Here is a 23,062-nt window from a genome sequence, read left to right on the forward strand (position 1 = left end):
AAAGCACAAATAAAACCTGAATTTGCAAAAAGCAATCATTTGTGTTGTGTAAAAACAGTGGGTATATGTGGGGAGCATGGCGCGTTCTGGCCTGCAGAGGGAGCCAGACTGTCGTTGGGAGGGGGATAATGAGCTGATTACAGACAGGTGTCAGTGATCAGACTCGTTATCCCACTGGTCTATTTAACCTGTGTGTGTTTGTTCCCTCGAGAGAAGGAAGGAGGCAGGAAGTACCTGCCGCACGGAGAACCGGGCAAACGGAGCGGGTCCCGAAAGGGGAAGCAGCGGGGAGAGAGCGAGAGCTCTGCCGAGGAGCGAACGGGTCCCGAGAGGGGGCGTGTCGCGGAGCGGGTCCCGAAAGGGGAAGCAGCGGGGAGAGAGCGAGAGCTCTGCCGAGGAGCGAACAGGTCCCGAGAGGGGGCGTGTCGAGGAGCGGGTCCCGAAAGGGGAACCAGCAGGGAGAGAGCGAGAGCTGCAGCGGGCCGAGTCCCGAAAGGGGACGCAGCGGGCGTGGCGGCAGGGACGACCGCACGCCATAGTTTCCAGTGTGCTTTATTATTATTTGGAAAGACTCGCTCAGCACGTCAGTGACGGTGCTGAGCTGTGCAGGACATCAATAAATACCTATTCTATACCTGTTCCTCTGTGTCGACCTCCCTCTGTGCCTAGAGACTCTTACAGTATATTGTGAGAAAACCTTCCCCTACGTTTGTAAGGAGAGAGGAGGCCAGGTGGCAATTTAAGAGAACAACTCAGACGTCAACAACTCAGTCGGCTGTTTCTGTTAAATCACAGGAAAACTGAGCATGTTGTTTTGTGAGCATGAGCTACACTCGGCCTCTTCAGCTTGTCCCCCAACTGAAAACCCTTTTTGATTCAGAGAAGCACAGAGAAGGTTCTACCCAGCTCCTAAGATGATTCTTCAAAGGCTTCTCCTAAGAGGCACGCTGAAGTACCCTCTTCGGTTTCAGGTCCTGTAGAAGAGTGCAGCTGTGGGAGAAGCCTGGAGCCTCCGTAGGCACCGGGTCCTTCAAGGGCTCTCCACTCCCTCCCTCCGTCTCCATACACGGGGCTTAAGGGGTGATTGAGCAGTTGAGTTGGACCGATACATAGGCTGAGTGCAGCTCTAGAAGACCGCTCTGCCACCAGCCAGCCATTATCAACACTTCCTCCACTAAGTCCTGCCTACGGTAGGGGAAGAGGTGGACAGTCATTTTAGGGACGGATCAATTGGCCTTCGATTACTTTACTGCCTGCCCTCTTCTCTTTTCTTCCCTATGCCATTTTCTCTTCTTCCCTCCCCTCCCCTCCCTCTTCGACCCCATTCTCTTGCCCTCAAATCAATCTTTATCCTTCTGTTACTGATAAAACGATGGTCTGGCCGGCTGGCTGTCCTAGTTACCGTTTCACCGGCAGTCAAGGGGAGAGAGAGAGAGAGGAGAGGGGGTGAGAGAGAGGGACTAACAGCTCCACTGGACACAGTCTCCTTGAGTTTTGGTGGGAAAGACTTTTGCTGTTATCATAAGGCCTTGTGGGAAATCCCCCGGTTGGGCCAAATCAGAGTGCTGTGTGAGAGAAAGCCCCTGTCACAGGGGTGTAGCTGGAGATAGGCAGGTTTCCCAGAGGCACACTGATCACTGGGCTGATGTCTGAGAAGCAAAACACTAATTAGGACCTGAGTGCGCCCTCTTTGTGACTGGGGATGCCCATGGGGAAGTGCAGAGGAGATCACACACACACACACACACACACACACACTAGCACACACACACACACACACACACACACTGAGGTTCAATTAAGAAAGGATGTGTGTGCGTGTATGTGTGTGTGTGTGTGTGTGTGTGTGTGTGTGTGTGTGTGTGTGTGTGTGTGTGTGTGTGTGTGCTAGTGTGTGTGTGTGTGTGTGTGTGTGCGCGCTAGTGTGTGTGTGTGTGTGTGTGTGTGTGTGTGTGTGTGTGTGCGTAGCCATGTGTGTGAGCATGGGGAGAGGTGAGCCACCAAGGTGGAGAATGTGTATGTGAGGGGAATATGGATGTGCTAATAGGAACCTCACTGGAGCAAGTGATTTGGAATAGGAACACTGGTTGCTTGGAGAAAGGAAGCATGGCAGGAGCGTGCTAACATCCATCTTGTCACTTTCACCTGCAGTGCTTACTCTCAAATGCACACTGGCACAGGCAAAAACAGGCTATTTATAGACAAGTGCAGACAGGTAGGCAGGCAGGCAGGCAGGCAGGCAGGCATACATGGCCATCTTGCAGTAAATATTGATAAATAGCAGGTGGGAAGAGAGTGACACATTCCCATGAATGTGACAAATGCCAGATGGTTTCATCTAGGTCACCGACTCAACCCCAACACAGAGATCAGGGATGGGTCGTATACCTCACTGCAACCATGTCGCTATGCCTGTCACTATAAACCTTATACTGCATGTCACATACTGATATGAATCTAACTACAGTAGCAGGACAGTGGACAGTGAAGTGTGTGCGTGTGCGTGTGTGTGTGTGTGTGTGTGTGTGATCTACCTGCTGAAGAAGCTATGGTGCTGGCCTGCGGAGGAGGAGGTGTCTCCGTCGTACGAGTCGCTCTGCTTCCTGCTCAGAGGCTGCCTGCCCTGGGCGTGCCCCTCGCTGGGGGCAGAGATGTCGATGCTGCTCTTACTCAGCCTCTTGGTGGAGCTCAGGTCTGGGCTGGCCTCCCCCAGCAGGCTGGGGTTATCCTACGTGGGCGGAAGAGAGCGTGAGAGACACAGCAACATCAGCTCTCCCAACATCAGCTCTGCAATCACACACACACACACGTGAGTGTGCACGCACACACACGCACATACACGCGCACGCACGCGCACACACACACACACACACACACACACACACACACACACACACACGCAGACACGATATGAACAAATCGATCGGTCTCTCATACCTCCCTCCCTCCAGTAGAGAGGAAGAGAGTGTGGGAGCCAGCTAGCTGACAGATCGATTTTGTTTCATGAGAGAAAGTTGTGTTGATCGGTTGTTTTTAAGTCTGTAGAAGAGAGTAGTAGAAGTAGCAGTATTGGTTTAGAGGAGAGAGGAGAGGAGACAGGACAAGGGGCCAGGGAGAAAAGCTCTAGGGATTCTGCAGTTCTTAATGTGTGGAAACAAACAGACTAGACAGGCTAATTTAGGACATCGGAGGACACGGAGGCTTTTAAGGGTTTTCGGGATAGATAGCGCAGGGGTAGCGTAGAGTAGAGAGATTGTCTGAAGGGTTGACACCATTGACTCGCAGGAACAGAGTTATGTACTGTATTTATTGTGCTATTCCGATCGCCAAAATCGACATTTCATCATAGTTAGACAGTTTATATGGGAAAGCAGATTCAACAGACAATTAAATGATAATGCATCCATTCCCAAAACGCTCCAAACCTAATCACAGCATCCTCATTCATAGTAGTGGTGGACCAACCAAATAAAGTGCTCTGGGTGTCTGGAAAAGAGCTCCATCCAATTAATTATAATTGTTGTTATCACTCCACTATTAGTCACAACATGGTCATTGTGTTGTGGCGCTGGCCTCCTACCTTGAGGCTCTCAGTACTGTTGTTCCTGCTACTGTTAGTGGGGCTCCCGTGTCGCTGGCCGCTGCTGCTGAAACACAAGGCGTCGAAGCACAGAACACCCCCCACACAGTCACCCATCAGGCACACCTGGTCGGGAGACAGAAACACACACACACACACACACACACACACACACACACACAGAGAGTGATTTAGAAACCGTTGCTCCACTAAATCCTGTGCCCAGCCAAGCCTCAGCAGTGGGAGGACTTTGGCACCCGTGTCTGCTCACATCCACAGTGGAATCTGTATGTCAATAACACACTCAATGTGTGACTAAAACAACAGCACATCTCTCCTTAATGACTCTGACGTGCTGCCATTGCACTTGGCGTCCTGGCTGTTCATTGCGTTAACAAATGGATAATGTTATTATTATTAATACGTTAGGCAAGGAGAGGAACTAAAAAAAAAAAAGAAAAAAAAAAAGTAAAATGTAAATGTAAATCGTGCTCAATAACACTTTATTCTACCACATCACTTCATTACAACACAGATGGTTGTGCACAGGTGTGTCGTTAATAGGGTCTGCATACATAATTGGGGGCTGTGAGCCTAGGGACATAGGTACACACACACACACACACACACACTTGTACATTAAACATCGGTCCCCACAGCTCAGAAACAGATTACAAAGCTTCCATCTAACTCAATCATCACTTCCTCTGGGAACCAATGGCTGCCCTTGAAAGTGACTCATGATTGGATTTGACCTGTATCTCCTCCTCTCCCCCACTCCTCCTTTTGTTTTTTGTGACTCATCTCCAGTGAGTCATGACGACGCTGTGAGGGGCGGGGGGCAGGGGGACACGACACTACACCAGACAGATGGGAGGACGCACCTGGCCGGCGAAGCCCTGTCCATCCTCGGACTGCAGGAAACTGTGGTAGACCTGGTTGGCCCGGGTGATGACCGTTGCCACAGCATCCTGGTAGTGTGGCGCAGCGATGGCGAGGAGAGGGAGGGCGGCCAGGGGCAGGTGGTCCACGCTGCTGGACACACAGCTCTCGTCGTAGCTGTAGGGGTTCAGACTGAGACAGGAAGGAGAGGAACATAATTAAACAGGAACTGAGTCCCTTCTGTGTTGTCATAGTTGTCACTGTGCCACTGTGTCAGTGTGCCCCTATAAAAAAACATTAGCAACACTCATCAAGAGATTCCACGGCACAAATGTATTAATGTCAACGAGTATGAAAAGTCTCAAAATTCTCTGCTTCTACGCAATCAGCGATTTCTTTCCTGGGAAACGGGCAACATAATTATTTATTATACATATTGCCCCCCTTGAATACATCAGAAGCACAGAACCTGCAGGTATACAACCATCCATTAGACCATTCGGCGTGGGGTCTTAGATGTGACACATGCCCGCAGGGGGGTCTGCGGGGTGAGATTGTCCCATCAGTAAAGCCGATGCCCTTCCCAGCAGTATGCCTCTGAGACGTTGATGTAGTCACACAGGCAACAAACAGTTTCCCATGTGTTCTGTAGGGCTGTGATGTCTCGCTGTTACTGTAAGTGAAAAGAGGCTAAGCTCTCTGCGTTTGAAGAGAAGCTGTTGTACATTGGACTCTGAGTGGGACTAAACAGGTCCCATATGACTGTGTGTGTTGGGAAACGGGGGGGGGGGTAAAACTGTTGCCCTAAACAGCAGTTTGTTGGCACTGCATCGAATGGTTCAGAAACATTTTTAAAGAATGTAGATGTGTGCTTCCTATACTGTTAGTTTATCCCATTTCCCATTAGCAGTTACTTTAATTATGTTGTTTTCTTCATTCATACATACAGTAAGTCCTCTTGGGAGTTAATGCTTTATTTTTCAAGAGAGACTTGTTGGGCCTATCAATGGGAGGGAGGGGGGCTTACAGTACTGTGCCCAAATGGCTGTCTCTGGTGCAAGGGCCAGGCAGTAGTAGGTAGCTGGGTGGTGTCATGCTTTGACTCTCCCCTGTCATGTTAACACAGGCCCCTGCTGCTGGCACAGGACACACACATTACCATAACAGGCCTGGCCATCCGGGAGACGACCCAATTACACCTGCTCCATCTCAGGGCCGGGTTCAAATAGTACACATGCACACACACACGCACACACACACATAAATGCAGGCACACACACACACACCACACCACAATAACCTAGTCCGGCCCTTCTCATCTGGCTGTTCATTATTTATTTGTAAAGGTGAATAATAGTAGTGATCTGCTTATGCAAACACCTTGTGTTGATATTCATGTGGAGCGGCTTATTTATTTATTCTATTATATATTTATTCATTTATTTATCTATCTATTTAATTAATTGGTAGAGTGGTTCTCTTCTGAGAACAGCAGGGATGCAAAACTAATTTCCTGGAATGGAATGCAGGTGTTGTTGTTGTTTAGAATCAATATAATTAATTAATTCTAATTAGGTTGCTCAACAAAGCACCTTTGAATAAACATCTACAAGCAGTAGTTTTGCTCTCAGACACAGATTAAGCCGGGGTCTTTTCAGGCTAGCCCTGCCAAAAGATCCAAGAAGAAGCTGCAGGAATAATGAGGTTGACATGGCAACGTCAATATGGCAGCGCCACTTGAGGCACTGAGATACAGTGGGTACAGTCAACACTGTCAATACACATCCCATACACACCAGGAGGCTGACACTATTGGTCCACATTTTCCTGCTGGGCTACAGCAACAAATCCAGTAGTGAGAGTAAATGTGAGTTTCGCTATCTGAAGTAATGAGTCACACACAGACACACACGCGCACAGAGGAGTTCTCGCACACACACACACACACACACACACACACACACACACACACACACACACACACACACACACACACTGCTACTAGCCCCAATCACATCTCAGTGTTCTCATTAGCAAAGTGTTCACACTTGCCAGAGTAGGAGTCTAGAGCTGAGGATATACTGTAGTATACCATCAAATCACACACCTTCAAAGAGACACTTTGCAGAAGGGAGGGCTCAACATCCTTGACATCCTTGACTTGATAAAAGCTATATTGTCACAAAAAAAGCTATTGTTATAAAGTATACTTAAATCAAATATTTAAGATAAATTATTTTTTTACATCCACTGGCAATTGTATTTTTAGGGGTAGAGCATTCTACTGACATGTTGTTGTTTATTCACCTCTACTTTGTTTGCTATGTGATGTATAGAATGCATACAGGAAGTATATGCTTTGTAGTATCTTCTATGTTATCTTCTTTCGGAAGATACACTTTTCTTACAATATTAATAGATAATTCATATACCACATACTTAAGTCCCCCTCATAGGACATAATTATTACAATATGAAAGTGGCCACCGTCATATGTGACAGGGTCTGGTGAAAAAGTCCCCAAGTAGGGCAAGGTAATTTTTCAGTTTTGCATTGTAAGCTTTCAAATGATGTGTCAAATAAAACATTGGAAAATAGTTGAAGAAGATATGTTTATTTGAATATTGGTATCCCTCAAACCAAATACTGGAGAAAAACTCTCTGAATCGTGTTTGCTACCATCGCATTGGTAGCTATGTAGGAGCTAAGAAATAATCTCCATGAACATCTAACTGCATGTTTAGCACATCACAACATGCTGAGATAACATCAACATGCTAACTACACATAATTAGATGATCACACAGTCCTTGCTTTTTAACACATCCTAAAACGTACGTACGTACAAGCCATGTATCACTTGCCCAGTAGCCTGCAGCAGACTATAGTGAATCCAATTCTTATAAGTATTTAGTGATCCTAAAACGGTTGTCTGTTATATGGAGTGGGCACTTCAAACTATTTTTAAAAAAAGAAGCTTTTTGGTCATTGGGTATGAACAAATGTTATCATCAAAATGTTAGCTATGAAATTATTTTTGAGAGTTTTTATAAGGTATATGTATCAAGGTCCTTTACTACTAGGACTATTATGTTTTCAAAAACCTCTGTAATCAGAAATAAAACTCCCATCACTTTCCATAGTTTCATATACTGTAGTATGTCAAGATCCCAACCTTAAAAAAAAAAAAAAAAAAGATCCCCAACCATTTAAGACTTGACAAAGTCTATGGCCGAAACCGTTGTCCTAATAAACCACACTTTTTGCATCTGGAACCTGAGTGTGCGGCTTCTATTTCTTTCAATTGGAATTTGCTCCGTTGCCAGCACCTCGCCTAGATTTTCTGTGGTGTTCATTCTCTTCTTTTCAATTTAAGATCCCAACCTTTGCCACCCTCTCCATCCTTCAGTAGTAGCAGAAGGAGGACGATAAGGCTGATTGAAGAGATAAGCCATCATGTCAGCCTCTTCAGAGCAACCCAGTACCACGTAACCTTGAGAGAACAGTGCTCTCTCTCTCTCTCTCTCTCTCTCTCTCTCTCTCTCTCTCTCTCTCTCTCTCTCTCTCTCTCTCTCTCTCTCTCTCTCTCTCTCTCTCTCTCTCTCTCTCTCTCTCTCTCTCTCTCTCTCTCTCTCTCTCTCTCTCTCTCTCTCTCTCTCTCTCTCTCTCTCTCTCTCTCTCTCTCTCTCTCTCTCTCTCATCCAATAGGATGTCACCGGGCAGAACGGAAAAGACTGGATAAAAAAACTCTGTGGTATGTCTGGTGATCTTTCTGTTTAAATGCCCCGCCCTTGTCCTAATGGGATTAATTAGCGGTGCACACAATTAGCATAGCTAACGAGAGAGGGGGGGGGCACCCCCCATAGGAGGCATAATTAGTGAAGAGAGATCCCTAGACTAGAGAGCTGGGGGTCTGAGTGCATGGGGCAGTAATGAGTGGCACCTACAGTATCTGCTTGTCTCCCTGTCATAAGGTCACCCGCCGGCACACAACAGGGCCCACTCTCTCCGCCGCTCCACCAAGAACCCCATTGGGAGAGGGAAAGCTATTTTTGCAGTGTTTTTTGGGGAGGAGAGCTGAAATGAGAGGTCCGCACGCACGCACGCACGCACGCACGCAGTTGTTTCATAGTCACACACCATTTCTTAGTTTTTCAACTGTCATGGAGGAAAATCTGTACTCTCAGTGAGACTAAATCAATTGGTGGAGCGATTTTGTTGCCACTTAATTGGATCTGTGTGTGTGCCTGTGTGGCTGTGTGTGCTTGTGTGTGTGAGTGTATACCTCTCATTTCAGCTCTCCTCCTGACACCCAGTGTCTGCCCAGTGTGGCCATGTGCCTTCATTAGCACAGACAGCTTATAATGTGTTCTCAGGGCCTCTCAGTATCCCAATACTCCTCCCAGACCAGAGACACAGAGAAAAAAGCGTTTAGTAGGAGAAAAACAGACACAAGAAAACACGTCCATTCCCTATAGGGATGTCTTCAGCAGAGAGAATCATGCTTCGACCTCCAGAGAGGCTTGTTCACACTTGAATGTCTCATTGACGTGTTAAGTGAGTCAGCCCCATTGACTCCTCAGAGCCATTTTTCCACCAAGCTGTTCCCAGCAGGAATTAAACGCACAGCAGCTACCTCTTCCCCCCACCATCGCGTTTTCCTTTGATGGTGTTGTTGCCGATGTTTACATTTTGTCAAATGAGGCCACACACACACACACACACACACACAACAAGCAGTCTTGCACTCTCATTAGTGTACACACCAGTCGCGCCAATGGATAATGGTGTGTCTGCGTCTTTGTGTGCATGCACGTGAGTGCATGAATGCGTGGGTGTGTGTGCCCTCCAGGCATACAGTACAGGGATCGGCTATTGAAAAATGTTTGCAACTTAGTCCTGCTGAATTCTCAAGGGATCTTGTTCTTTTCAATATTTCATCCATGGCTGCAGTGGCAAGCAGGCAGACGTCAATCTGCAGAAGCAACGGCCCTCAGATGGAATTAGACTCCTGCCCCCATTTCCTGTCACCAACCCCAAACATCACTCGACTGATGAGAACCTTCTGCTCCTTCCAAACTCTCCCCGTCCATATTAATTAGTGGAGATAAAAACAAATCCTCAGCATCAATGTTCAGAACTCAAGAGAAAAACCAAATGGATATTCTCCAATGAAAATATGGAGGGAGCTGGAAAATGTGTGCATATGTCTGACAAGATTCCCCCTAGACAGAAAGACAGCTTTAAATGTGACACGAAGAGCTTAGTGATGCTTAAGAAGCTCACTGCCTTTGCAGCCAGCAGCCTGAGGCTGCAATCGCACGAGAGAAGAGTTTTTGCCTCGTCAAACAGACAAAACCGCAGTCCTCTGAACTTTCAGCTCCCGCAGGTCTTCATTACTTAACATGATGATTAAAAAGAAGAGAGCTCTAACAATCAGAGAATCCAAAGGAACGAAATCCAGTACAAAAAACAAATATGTCATTGAAGACAGCAGGGAGCCAGTGCTTTCAAGACAGCTAGCTAGCTGTAGATAATGTATTAAAGGAATGAAGACATGACCGCTTATCTGTATCCTTGAGGTAACTTGTTACAGTAGCTCCTCATCTACAATTAATTTCCCCCTATTGCAAAATCCAGACAAAACACGGGGACTCAAATAATAAATAATGTCAGTTAATTAAGCAGAAAACAGATTATAATGTGTGATCAAAACCTTTTCTTTCTCAGAGAGCCCCCCCAGACACACAGGAACAGTAATGCGATTCACACACAGTCATTCACGGTTGCATTCTGTTTCATCTCTGTCAAAACGAAGGGCAGGTCTTCGGGGCTTTCGGCAAGAATGAACAATTAAAAACAGGAGCAGTCAGAAAGGTTATGGGTTTAATATTCCACAAGCCTTGAAAGGCTGGCAAAATGTGAGCAGCATGCTAATTAACATAGCAGTGTCTGTTTAAAGGCTGACTGTTCAATATATCTTCCTGTTTAACCTTCCCCACCAATTTTCCAGTCTGGCATCTCTGGTTCACTGTTTCATTTGACTTGTGGGATCATGACTCTGTGAACTGCAAATCTGTATTTATCTATGGTCACTTGGAAATTCCGCCTGACGTATATGGGGTCGTAACACCTTAGCAATCATAAAAAATGTTAAACGGTGTAGTGTAATTCTGTCAGATTCAATAGCCAATAAATCACTGCTCGGTGGCTACTTCACCTCAGAAATGCTGTCAAATAAAACCCACATCACAAGCTGCTTTACCGCTTTCAAGTCACCAAGGCTCTCCAATGTGCTTTGTCTATACAGCTTGGCAGTGGGAGGGGAGATGCCAGGTGAAAGGGTTGAAAGGCCAATTCAAAGATCAATAGCAGAAAGCTACCATGCAAGGTGCCGGCCCGCTCATTGGGAGCAATTTCAGGCACAGTGTGTTGCCCAAGGACAACTCGACATGTGGCCAGCCGGGGATCGAACCGTCGACTTTTCGATGATTAGACGCCGGCTCTACCTCCTGAGCCACAGCATTGCCCAAAATTAAGTAAAAAAAAATGCATATGCAATGTGACTGACTGCATCTCAAATGCAAACCAGCTCCAGTCGTTCGACAGGCACGGTCAGCATCTAGGTAATCTAGTAAATAGCGCTTTATCAGTGTTTCGCTAACAAAAATGTTACAAAATGGCGTTAGCTTGCAGGAAAATATATTCTGAACGATCCATTCTAGCAAAGTCCATTCTGATTTAGCCATCTCTGGTTGGAAACAAGTGTTCTTCAAACTCAGGGGCGATGTCTTGTGTTTGAGGCACAGCCCCATGTCCCCTCCCTTGGCTCTTGTGTTGCCACCTTTCTCACTGCCAAATACAGGACATTGATAGCGTGCCACTGCACGGGGCTGGGGTTACGGTTAGGAAATGACACATCTACCCTTTACGTACGCATGAAGGCGTCTGTGATTGGATGAATATACGGGACAAGGGAAGTCCCGTATTTTCATCCAGCCCAAAATACGGGACATCCCGGCTAATACGGGACAGTTGGCAACCCTACTTGGCCCCTATCACTCACTTGGAGACGAGGGAGAAGGCCTCAGCGCACACGGCTGGGCAGGGCACCATTTTGATCATCACATGTTCGGCAGCAGCCTGGAAGTGTGCCCGTGCCACCTTCTCCAGTACTGATCCCAGTGTGGTGGCATCGCCAGCCTTGGTGCCCAGATCCCCGCCAGCTGTGTCCAGGATGTTCCCACCATGCACCACCAGCAGCAACACATGGGTCTTACACTTGTTCTGTAGAGAGGAGGAGAGGAGAGGGGAGGGGGAGGAGAGGAGAGGAAAGGAGAGGAGAGGAGAGAAGTGGAGAGGAGATGAGTGGAGAGGAGTGAGTCAGTTGTCCTGGTCATTGTGAGATGTTGTGTGGTTACCATTGTGATCCTACCTCCAGGTCCTCCAGGCCATCGATGCTGCTCTGAGGCACACAGCGAGGACGTCCCAGGCGGTACAGGCTCTCTAGACCAGACAGAAAGATGAGAAGATGAAAGGAGATGAAAGAGAGAGAGAGAAAGAAAGAGAGAGAGAGAGAGAGAGAGAAAGAGAGAAAAGAGTCATTACATGTGCCACTTCACAGAGATGCAAGGATAACAAAGTCAACAATTATTATTGATTGGAGGAGCAAACTGATTTCAGCAATATGAAAACTTTCTCATTATTCCATCCCTGACTGAGAGATGTATGCCCTGAAGCTCAAATCTCATAACCAGACACTTCTGAAAAGTCAATACTGACATATCTTGAAGGCTCACCACGAAGCTTGCATTTTCGTATAATTGGACATTGATTCAAAAACAGTAAAAAATAATGCAAATAAACCGTAGCAGAACAGAGAGAGGAGGATGGAGGGAAGGGAAGGGAACATATATTTTCATCCACTATTACTGTACTGTCTGTCTGTCTGTCTGTCTTTCTGTCTGCATCCCTCTGTGAAGTGTGGCATACCATGGGCTGGGCTCCTGGCCAAACTCATTACACCCTCCGGAAGCATCCGTGCGCTCTGTCACATTATTCCTGAGCTACTCTCTCTCTTCCCCTCTCTCTCATCTATCTCTCATCTATCTCTCATCTATCTATCTATCTCTCTCTCTCTCTCTCTCTCTCTCTCTCTCTCTCTCTCTCTCGGCTTGGTGCTTTGTTCACTGCTTGTTTAGCTGCTCTCTTCGGATTGACACAGGCAACCAGTGGAGGCTTTCACACACTCACTCACAGTCTGTCAGCTCCCAGCACTCTGCCCATAGACTGCCCAGTGGCCTGCCCTGCCTGCCTGCCTGCCACTGTCCACCTCCTGTGTGCCCACCTGCCTCACACTCCAACTCAACACAGGCAACCAGTGGAGGCTTTCGCACACTCACTCACAGTCTGTCAGGTCCCAGCACTCTGCCCATAGACTGCCCAGTGCCCTGCCCTGCCTGCCTGCCTGCCATTGTCCACCTCCTGTGTGCCCACCTGCCTCACACTCCAACTCAACACACACAGTGGACAACAAACTCCACTATTCTGGTCACAAAATTACGGAAAAATCAATGAAGGACTTAACGCGAGTGACGAGTTGAATTGAAAAGAGCCATGGTGGTATCACCGTATGAGATCAGCCACGGGCCGGATGAATCAGCGGTTCACTAACAGCTGTGCAAACAAGCTCCTTTGCTTTTCGAAAATGACTGTTACACTTTGTCAGGAAGTGGAATACAAAACGTGTCTTGTGAATCCATAGTCCGGGATAGCCAATTTGTAATCCAATTCATGGATTAATAGTTGGAGTCACAAACAACAAAACAGAAAGTCTTTCTAAAGTCAACAGTGGCAGTTGTCGCAAAACATAGCTTAGAGACAGTGAAGCCTTGCTTATCATTTCACCATCAGCAAGTGTGTATGCAAAAGCACAGCTCTCTGTACTCCAAGCTGACTATAAATCAGACATTGGTCTTATTTCTAATTGCATTGACGTAATGATTTGTCTGTTGGGGAGGCATTGTGGTAGAGAGCAGTCTCCCGTGGCCAGGAGACTAAGCCTCTCCAACAGGCAGACGGTGGGGGATCCATCCAGGTCTGTGCTGCTACGGAGGGAGTCTAACACTCTCTCTTTCTCTATCTTTTCTACCTTTCTCTTACACTCTCTCTCTCTCTCTCTCTCTCGCTCTCCCTCTCTCCTCTACCTTTCTCTCTCTCTTTTCTACCTCTCTCACTTTCTCTTTTCTCCTTTTCTCGCTCTTTCTCTCCCTCTCTTCTACAGTACTGTACTGTCCTCTCCTCTCCTTCCCTCTTGCTCTCTTTCTCTAGGCAGTGTGGGTCTTGCCAGATCAATATGTGCATTACAAGGCTCAGAGGCTCAGCCTCACTGCGTTCCTCTCTCACAAAACTAATTAATTTACCCAGAAAACCTTGTGCAAGCGTCATCAGGAGCTGGAGGAGCCACTGTGCCAGAATTCAGAAGCACCAACGCCCAATCCCATTTCTTATTTTTACCCCTACCCCTCTTTTTCTAGTGCCCCTCGCTTTTTTTAAACAGAGTTACAAGGGGTAGTTGTTGAAATCTTCCCCTATGAAATGGGACAACCCTTCAAGACCCTGATACATCATCAGTAGTAGAAAAGCATGGACGCTCGCGATTCGTTCACAAATTATACAACAGTTAGTTCCGACCAAGTAATTTGATTGGACAAGAGGCATTCCATGAGTTACGATATATAGTATAACAGCACTGGGACTTTTAACTATATGTATCACTCCGCTGCACAGGTGTTCTACTAAATGACCGTTAATTAGACTACATTAACGGTCATATAGCCTCGGCTACAACAGAAACAGAAGATGGATATATTTCCAAATATAACATTTGACTTAAATTATGAATCAGAAGGAGAGGACGAAGGTACTTCAGTGCAAACCCCCAGGTGTGCTGATATATGACACCGGCCGACCTGGACAAATTGGAGAAGAGTAAAAATGAAATTAACACCGTAGTTTGTGTCCAGTCTAGTCCAGTTGAACAGTCCCGTTGCGGAACTATTTTTTCTTGACGGAGCCAAAATAAATGATTAAATAAACAAACAAATCATAATCTGTTGTCACTTATTACTGTTAACTAATAGAACTGTTGTATAAAAGCAATATCACACTCGAGGTCGTGTGTTATACTGAATATCAGCACGGCTGTGATTCGGTCGTAGGTACGAGGCCGCAGGCCGAGTACCGAAGTATAACACACTCCCTCTCGTGTGATATTGCTTAATTAGCGTGAAACTTTTATCAATCAATCAAAAAAGTCATCAAATAAAAATTAAGAACGCTTCATTACCAAGCCACTTCATGACAGAATACTGGTGCTCTCAACCTCGCTGCTGGACTTAAGTTGAATTTCGGAGGTTATATGCCATCAAAGGGGCATATAACGTCCTGCGGCCTCATACGTCCTGCGGCCTCGTACCTACGACCGAATCACAGCCGTGCTGATATTCAGTATAACACACTCCCTCTCGTGTGATATTGCTTAATTAGCGTGAAACTTTTATCAATCAATCAAAAAAGTCATCAAATAAAAATTAAAAACGCTTCATGACCAAGCCACTTCATGACAGAATACTGGTGCTCTCAACCTCGCTGCTGGACTTAAGTTGAATTTCGGACGTTATATGCCATCAAAGGGGGAGGGGAATGCGACATGGAAATTATGTCAAAATGCTAGACTGTCATGCATAAATCAGCCGTAAAACAATGTTGTAATGTTAGCGAGCAAGATAGAGAGGTCTATAATACATTGAAACAACATTAAACTAAGATAATACAATGGTTGTCATCATTTAAAAGAAATCTTTATTAACAAAGAAAATAATTACATTTGTGTGTTTCTTTTGTTGCTTGTCCATGATTCGCAAGGCATTCTGGGAGATTTCTCTTAACAACCGGTTTTGAGTGTGCCTCTGAAAAAACTCTGTTTGGAGGGCCATGTAGCCCAACCACTCTGCCCTCTCCCTCTATCCCAACAAGAATCGGGACACCCTACCATATTATGCGTGAAAACGTGAAAAAGTGGTAGGGGCAAGGGGTGTATTGGGATTAGGCCCAAGTCTGTTCCAAACAGCTCCAAACACACTCACCTTAACAAGATACTATGAACGTGTGTTATGTTCCTGAGTAGCAATGCTGAAGGTGCAATCTTGATTGCAACATACTACTTTCAGGTAATGGAGGAGGGATATGTTCCCCTAACTTGTGCACCACATTAGGCATAATCTTATGCCAATTTCAAACATCCAAAATGTCAGCTTATTGCAGCCTACACCTTAACACACCTCTCATTCACCCATTCACACTCACATTCACACACCAATGGCGGCAAGCTACCATGCAAGACACCGGCCTGCTCATTGGGAGCAATTTGGGGTTCAGTGTCTTGCCCAAGGACACCTCTACATATGGCCAGCCAGGGGTCGAACCGCTGACCTTGCGATCAGAGACGCTGGCTCTACCTCCTGAGCCAGAGCCGCCCCACAGCCAGTGCGTACCGGTAGGTGTGCATTAAATCCTCCTAGCTAAGGTTTGACGCAAGAGGGTGAAGCAAGGAGAAGGAGGGATATGAACCACAGTCTGAACTATTGATCCATGTTTTGATCCTTCCGTGTCGTCCTGTGTCATCTGTGAATGTAGTGGTGGCCTAGTAATGGATAGAGAATTGGACTGGTGATCACAAGGTCATGAGTTCAACGCCTACCTACGAACAACACCACTAGTGTGTCCTTGAGTAAAGGCACTTAGCCCTAAGTTACTGCAGGGAGAGTGTCCCTGTAATCTGTAATTGTAAATTGCTTTGGATAAAAGTGTCTGCTGAATGGTTCAAATGTAATGTAAATGAATGTCACTCAATAAAACAATGTTGTTCTCATTCATTATCCACTGCCACTACCAAATACAGGGCTGCCTCTCTCTCTGAGAGAGATGGAAAGAGAAGAATAGGTAGTAAAAGAGAGAAAGAAACAGAGAGAGAAAGAGAGGGGAGGAGAGAGAGAGGTGAGGAGAACGAGAGTTCACCGAATACAGTTTCCCCAATGGTAAAAAGTGGTTCACACTACTCACTTCAAAATACCACAGGAAGGCCAGGTGTGTCAATTCCACTCAGAATTCAGCCATAGGAACTGTGAGTTCGCAAACGGTTTGGGAGGTTTTGTAATGCCCAAGGACAGTTCCCACAAGACAGGCTTACAGGCTCACCTCTGTTGCCTACTAACTCCTTCTGTGCCGGGAGGGAATGTATTAATTCAACGAGTCAACCCACTGCATGCCAATTTGGTCTTGTTTGGAGCACTTCGTGTCTTACATTCACATAGCTTGGTCCAGCAGCTTCCCAATGCCACAGGCAGACACCCACGCCGGCATCACAATCAATTATAACCAGGTTAGATCCCTACACATGATTGCCACACTCATTGGGCTCTGTGGCGGAGTCAATTTTCCGGACCATGGCGATGTTAATTAATCAGTTATTGAAAAACACAGCACAAAAAAAAATGGGTGACGCATAGGATCTGTGAGGGAACAAGTCTGAGTCTATGGGCCCCGTTTTTGCTTGAGCAAAATAGTGAGCCTAATATAACCATACTATTTCATATAGACAATAGGACATAAACCAATGGGAGATTGTGAATACTGATAGCGAATACTGCCGCTAACCATTTCACTGTATGCAATGCATTCTCCCACTGTTAACCTAAACTCTGACGAATAATTAATTGTTTCTCAAAAACATTATTCAAAACAAGGCACCATAAAAATTGGAGGAAAATCAATTCTGAGATTGTTTTGAGCAAAATAAGGCCGTTAGTCTTTCAACAGCAGCAGGTTAAAGGCCTCATTTAAATGATGTTTTCAGTGTCTTCTGACATGGAGCACAGACCTGTCACTGACACAGCAGTCAATGCCCCTGGTGGTTACAGCTGCAGCCTGCCTGACTGTGTGCTGTGACAGCCTGTGCATATACCTGTCTGTAAAGCCTCCTGCAGGGCAGAGCCAGCACAGGTTCCTCATGAGTCGCACGCTTCTGCTGTGACTTCACACTCTCACACACCGCCTCCAGCAACTCCATCGTAAAGTTTGCAGACGACACCACCGTGGTGGGATGCACCTCGGGGGGGGACGAGGCGGCGTACAGGGATGAGGTAGAGCAACTGAGCAAGCTGTGCAAGGTTAACAACCTGCTGCTGAACAAGTCAAAGACCCAGGAAATCATCGTAGACTTCAGGAGGAAAAAGTCTGAGATCCAGCCCCTGCTCATCGACGGAGAGAGCGTGGAGAGAGTCTCAACCCTCCGATTCCTGGGGGTGCACATGCAGGATGACCTGTCCTGGAAGGACAACACAAAAGCCACCATCAAGAAGGCACAACAGCGGCTATACATCCTGAGAGTCCTCAGGAAGGAACACAGCAAGCAGGAGATACTGGTGACCTTCTACCGCGGCGCAGTGGAGAGCATCCTCACCTACGGCATCTGCAACTGGTTCTACAGCTGCACAACCGCGGAGAGAAATGCGCTACAGAGAGTCGTGAGAACAGCCCAGAAGATCACCGGCGCTCCCCTCCCCTCTCTGGAAGAGCTGTACAACACACGCTGTCTCAGGAAGGCCTCCAAGATCTCCAGGGACCCAACCCACCCTGGGTACGAACACTTTACCCGGCTGCCCTCGAAAAGGCGGTTCAGGACCATGGCCGCAAGGACAAACAGACTGAAGAACAGCTTCTACCCCAGGGCCGTCCAGGCCCTGAACACAGCAAAGACCTAGGTTCTGGGCCCTGGACAGTCTGGACGGATTGATGGCAGCTGCTGGACTGAAAAAATCAGGTGTAGTGCTGAGGCACAAATATGTACATTTCAAGCCTGCACACTGCGACACTTTAAATAAATGTGCAATAACACTATGTGCAATATGACAACCCTAGTCGTCTATCTGTACAGTATAGTATAGTGGATAGTGTACATAGCCTTTATTTATGTAAACCAGCTCCTTCCCTTCTTGTGTTTTTTTAAAGTGTTTAAAAAAAAAAAAAAAAATCTTTCCTAACACCAGGGGAGCCACCCCTCCTAAATTTCGTTGTTTGGTACCTGTACTATAGCAATGACAATAAAGACCATTCATTCATTCATATACATTTAAATAAAAATGAAATGCCACACTCCCCCGCAACAACACTCCTCTCGCAACGTTGATAACAGGTAAAAAAAAAAAAAAAGTTAACCATCACCTGGCAGATCTACTGTAAAGAAATGGAAAGAAATTATAGAGTCATATTAAATACATATTTCTCATTCCATATCCATGTCTCTCTCTGGAGGTCTGTAGCTTGTAAACAACATAAGTGTTGTTTGGGTGTGATTATCTGCTCTCCTGTGTTATCACACCATATTTCTCACAACATATCCTGTCAGGCGTTCTGACACACACACACAAACGCAACACACACACACACACACACACACACACACACACACACACACACTCAATAAAGAGCAACATCTCAACAGAGGGACGTATGGGGGAGGATTTCCCAGACGAGGGCTGCCTCCTTCATGTACTCGATCACTTGTTATCATTATCTCAACCCTGCCTTTCTTTGTTTGTCATCCTTTTATCATTCCAGAGGAAGGCTGCCTTTGTCTGCTCAGCTCTCACGCTCCGGGCATTTTGTGTTTAAAGAGGGAAATAGAGGCGGAATTTGAAAAAAAAAATGTTTTAATGGGAATTAGTGTGTGAGAGAGATTGTGCCTGCTACTGGAGCAGTTTATGTTAGAAATGACTGGACTGGGGGCCGAGATAACAGGATGAACACAAATCAGCAGTAGTCTGAGAGCAGCTAAAAATAACTATTAATGTTGTCAATCAATAAACAAGTTTAATCAAGTTAATCACAATAATATTCTGTAGTTAATCAGATTAATCATGATTAACCACACATTAAAAATACTAGTATTTTAGGGTTAGGATTAAGTTATAATGCACATTATTTGTGTTAGTAATTTTTTGTCCTATTACTTTCAGTAACATTTTAATTTAACATTTACTATTTTCATTTTCACTGCATGTTATCAAGAAAATGTATTCTTTTCCACAAATACATTCATTTTCTCAGACCCCTTCTACTGGCCCATGGTTAGTCAGTCTGAAGAGTGAAGTTGCTCACCCTGTTTTATAAGCTTATCAAAGCCAGGTGCTATTTTTGAGGATGAAAGACGCAGTATGGCAGACAAGTGTTCATCATTCAGTCGAGATCTGTGCTTTGATTTATTGTAGTTCATCACCGAAAAGGTTTGCTCCAGGGTAGGCTGGTTCATTAGGGGCAATTGGGCAATGCCCCACCAAAGGGAGAAGAGAGAGATTTTTTTTCTATGACTTCTAGACAGTGTTGCTTCTGAATATCATAGTCCAATCAGCTAGTGTTCTGTGGAGTATGTTCCAATCAGCTTCAAGTCCCGCCCCTTTCGGGGCAACTTTCACACTACGCGAAATTGCACTAGGCTGTTCTCGTAGACTTGCATGTAAAATCTATTTTGGTAACTTCAGGCCATTCGGTCATTTGTCTATGGGGTTTTGGGACATGCACCGAAAGGGGCGGGACTTGAAGCTGATTGGAACATACTCCACAGAACACTAGCTGATTGGACTATGATATACGCCACAGAACACTAGCTGATTGGACTATGATATTCAGAAGCAACACTGTCTAGAAGTCATAGAAAAAAAATCTCTCTCTTCTCCCTTTGGTGGGGCATTGTCCAGTTGCACCTAATGAACCAGCCTCCCCTGCTTGAGGATATTACAACTGGACCTATTACCGAAGTCAAACTTCGTTTGTGGTCGCAATCTCCGCGGCTGTTAGGCTGCTACTGTTGGTGTTTTGCGAAGCCAGAATACACAAACTCGACCTGAAGGTAAGAGAGTCAGCTAAGATAAAAGCTACTTCAAACATTTAGTAATATCGTCAGCATGGTACGTTTTCTATTGTCGTCTTTTAGCTTGTTTGTTTATGTATTCAGCACACGCACACACACACACACACACACACACACACACTCACTCACTAGAGGGGATGAAGAGGTCTGTACAGGGGGGTAGGGGGGATGAAGAGGTCTGTACAGGGGGGTAGAGGGGATAAAGAGGTCTGTACAGGGGGGTAGAGGGGATGAAGAGGTCTGTACAGGGGGGTAGAGGGGATGGAGAGGTCTGTACAGGGGGGGTAGAGGGGATGGAGAGGTCTGTACAGGGGGGTAGGGGGGATGAGGAGGTATGTAGAGGTGGGTAGGGGGGATGAAGAGGTCTGTAGAGGTGGGTAGGGGGGATGAAGAGGTCTGTAGAGGTGGGTAGGGGGGATGAAGAGGTCTGTACAGGGGGGTAGAGGGGATGAAGAGGTCTGTACAGGGGGGTAGAGGGGATGAAGAGGTCTGTACAGGGGGGTAGAGGGGATGAAGAGGTCTGTACAGGGGGGTAGAGGGGATGGAGAGGTCTGTACAGGGGGGTAGGGGGGATGAGGAGGTATGTACAGGGGGGTAGAGGGGATGAAGAGGTCTGTACAGGGGGGTAGAGGGGATGAAGAGGTCTGTACAGGGGGGGTAGAGGGGATGGAGAGGTCTGTACAGGGGGGTAGGGGGGATGAGGAGGTATGTACAGGGGGGTAGAGGGGATGAAGAGGTCTGTACAGGGGGGTAGGGGGGATGAGGAGGTATGTACAGGGGGGTAGAGGGGATGAAGAGGTTTGTAGAGGAGGGTAGAGGGGATGGAGAGGTCTGTACAGGGGGTAGAGGGGATGGAGAGGTCTGTAGAGGTGGGTAGAGGAGATGTAGAGGTGGGTAGAGGTGATGAAGAGGTCTGTAGAGGTGGGTAGAGGGGATGAAGAGGTCTGTACAGGGGGGTAGAGGGGATGAAGAGGTCTGTAGAGGTGGGTAGAGGGGATGAAGAGGTCTGTACAGGGGGGTAGAGGGGATGGCGAGGTCTGTACAGGGGGGTAGAGCTATTCTCATGCTAAAATCGACTGTAAATCCAGATTTTAAAGTTGATATTCTTCCCCGTGGAGCATGCCCCCATAACCTGTGCCCCACCCAAAATGTTTAGCACCAGCCGCCACTGGTTTGCTCACACCTGTAAGTGGAGCTAAACAGCACCAACCTACTCTACAGCCGTTGCGTGTGAGCGAACTGTGTTTCACTCAATGAGACATAGAACATAGAACTCAGGCAGAGTGACGGTTTCCAACTCCTCCCGGAGTGAAGTGTTACACTGGAGATCAAGAAGCTCCAGCTGCATGATCGGTGATGCTTTCTCATAATCGTATGAGAGAGGGCGTGACACAAGTTCCAGCGAATCTTAAGTCTTGGTAAAGTCAGAGAAGGTCTATGTAAACTGCAAGTCTCACTGTGCTGGGTCGTGACACCTCCACAGAAGCCAGTGTCAGAAAATTATGAATGATGTCCCTCAATTGCCTAGTGAACAACACCAGCTTGGCTCCGAATGTCTTCACATGGTTGTACAGTTCATGCAGTGAAAAAAACAACAACTTTTTTCTCCTAGCATGACCACTGCCAACGGCCGCTGGCCTGAGCTGGATTACTTTTCCTGCAATGACTGGTTGATTGATGATTCACTTATTTAGTCAAATGTATTGATTGCATGTTGCTTTGGAATAAGGCGTCAGCTAAATGCCAAAAATGTAAATGAACTGTACTCAGTTTCCGTTACGTTGTGTTTTACGTTAAGGTCGTTTAAATGGCTCAGCCATTTATGTTGCGCAGCCAGCCCTCATCATGCAGTTCGGGGAAATCCTCAGCTTGACCTACGCTGTCCATAAACATGCCAATCTCCTCTCTCAAATCCCACACCCGCTTAAATACTCTCCCTTGATTTAACCAGCGAACATTTGAATGATGAAGTAAGTCACCATGCTCTACATCAGTGTCCTCTAACAGTTGATTGAATTTACGGTGATTGAGTCCTCTAGCTCTGAGTTGCTAGCACAGTTAGCATGCTTACTGGAGAAGTGAGAACATGGGCATTTTAGCTAAATATATGGTGTATTAATTGGTTGTATCATTGTATATTGGTCATGACAGTAATCATCTAACTGCTATACTGGAGAATGTGTGGTACAATGAGAAATTATGAGTGAAACGGTCTCCTTCAAATGTTTCTCAAAGACATCTACTGTATTTGGAAACTGTGCTCATATTTGGGCTTTCACTTGATAATATTAAGGTATTACGTCATCTCGAGTAAATATTTAGCTTGAGTGATTTCAGCAAATGGTTTCTAAGCTTCGCAAAGAGCACTGTCACAACAGCCAAATCAGAAGCACTGGTTTTTCATTTTCAAAACCATTCACAAATAGATCACTTATGCAACACAGCTATTTTAGGAAAGGCTAAAGGGGGGGGGGGGCTGTAAATATTGATGGGAGAGAGAGAGAGAGAAAGAGAAATAATGAAACATAAACATACTGAAAAGAGACAGATGGACGGACAGATGGACGGACGGACGGACAGACACAGACCGACCGACAAGAGAGTCAGTAAAA

General features: G+C 46.2%; 1 protein-coding gene across 1 annotated transcript in view; it reads right to left on the reverse strand.

Moving 5' to 3' along the window:
- pitpnm3 (PITPNM family member 3) overlaps positions 1 to 23,062 on the reverse strand; it is a gene marked incomplete at both ends in the record, with an annotated part of 106,681 nt that overhangs the window by 26,546 nt on the left and 57,073 nt on the right. The window contains 5 exons of the mRNA XM_080525234.1: positions 2,535 to 2,728; positions 3,581 to 3,706; positions 4,465 to 4,654; positions 11,529 to 11,749; positions 11,898 to 11,968. Of these exons, the coding sequence (XP_080381360.1) occupies positions 2,535 to 2,728; positions 3,581 to 3,706; positions 4,465 to 4,654; positions 11,529 to 11,749; positions 11,898 to 11,968 (802 nt within the window). The remainder of the gene's footprint in view (positions 1 to 2,534; positions 2,729 to 3,580; positions 3,707 to 4,464; positions 4,655 to 11,528; positions 11,750 to 11,897; positions 11,969 to 23,062) is intronic.

This window comes from Nansenia antarctica (assembly GCF_963989245.1).
Source record: "Nansenia antarctica genome assembly, chromosome: 3".
Taxonomy (NCBI): domain Eukaryota; kingdom Metazoa; phylum Chordata; class Actinopteri; order Argentiniformes; family Microstomatidae; genus Nansenia; species Nansenia antarctica.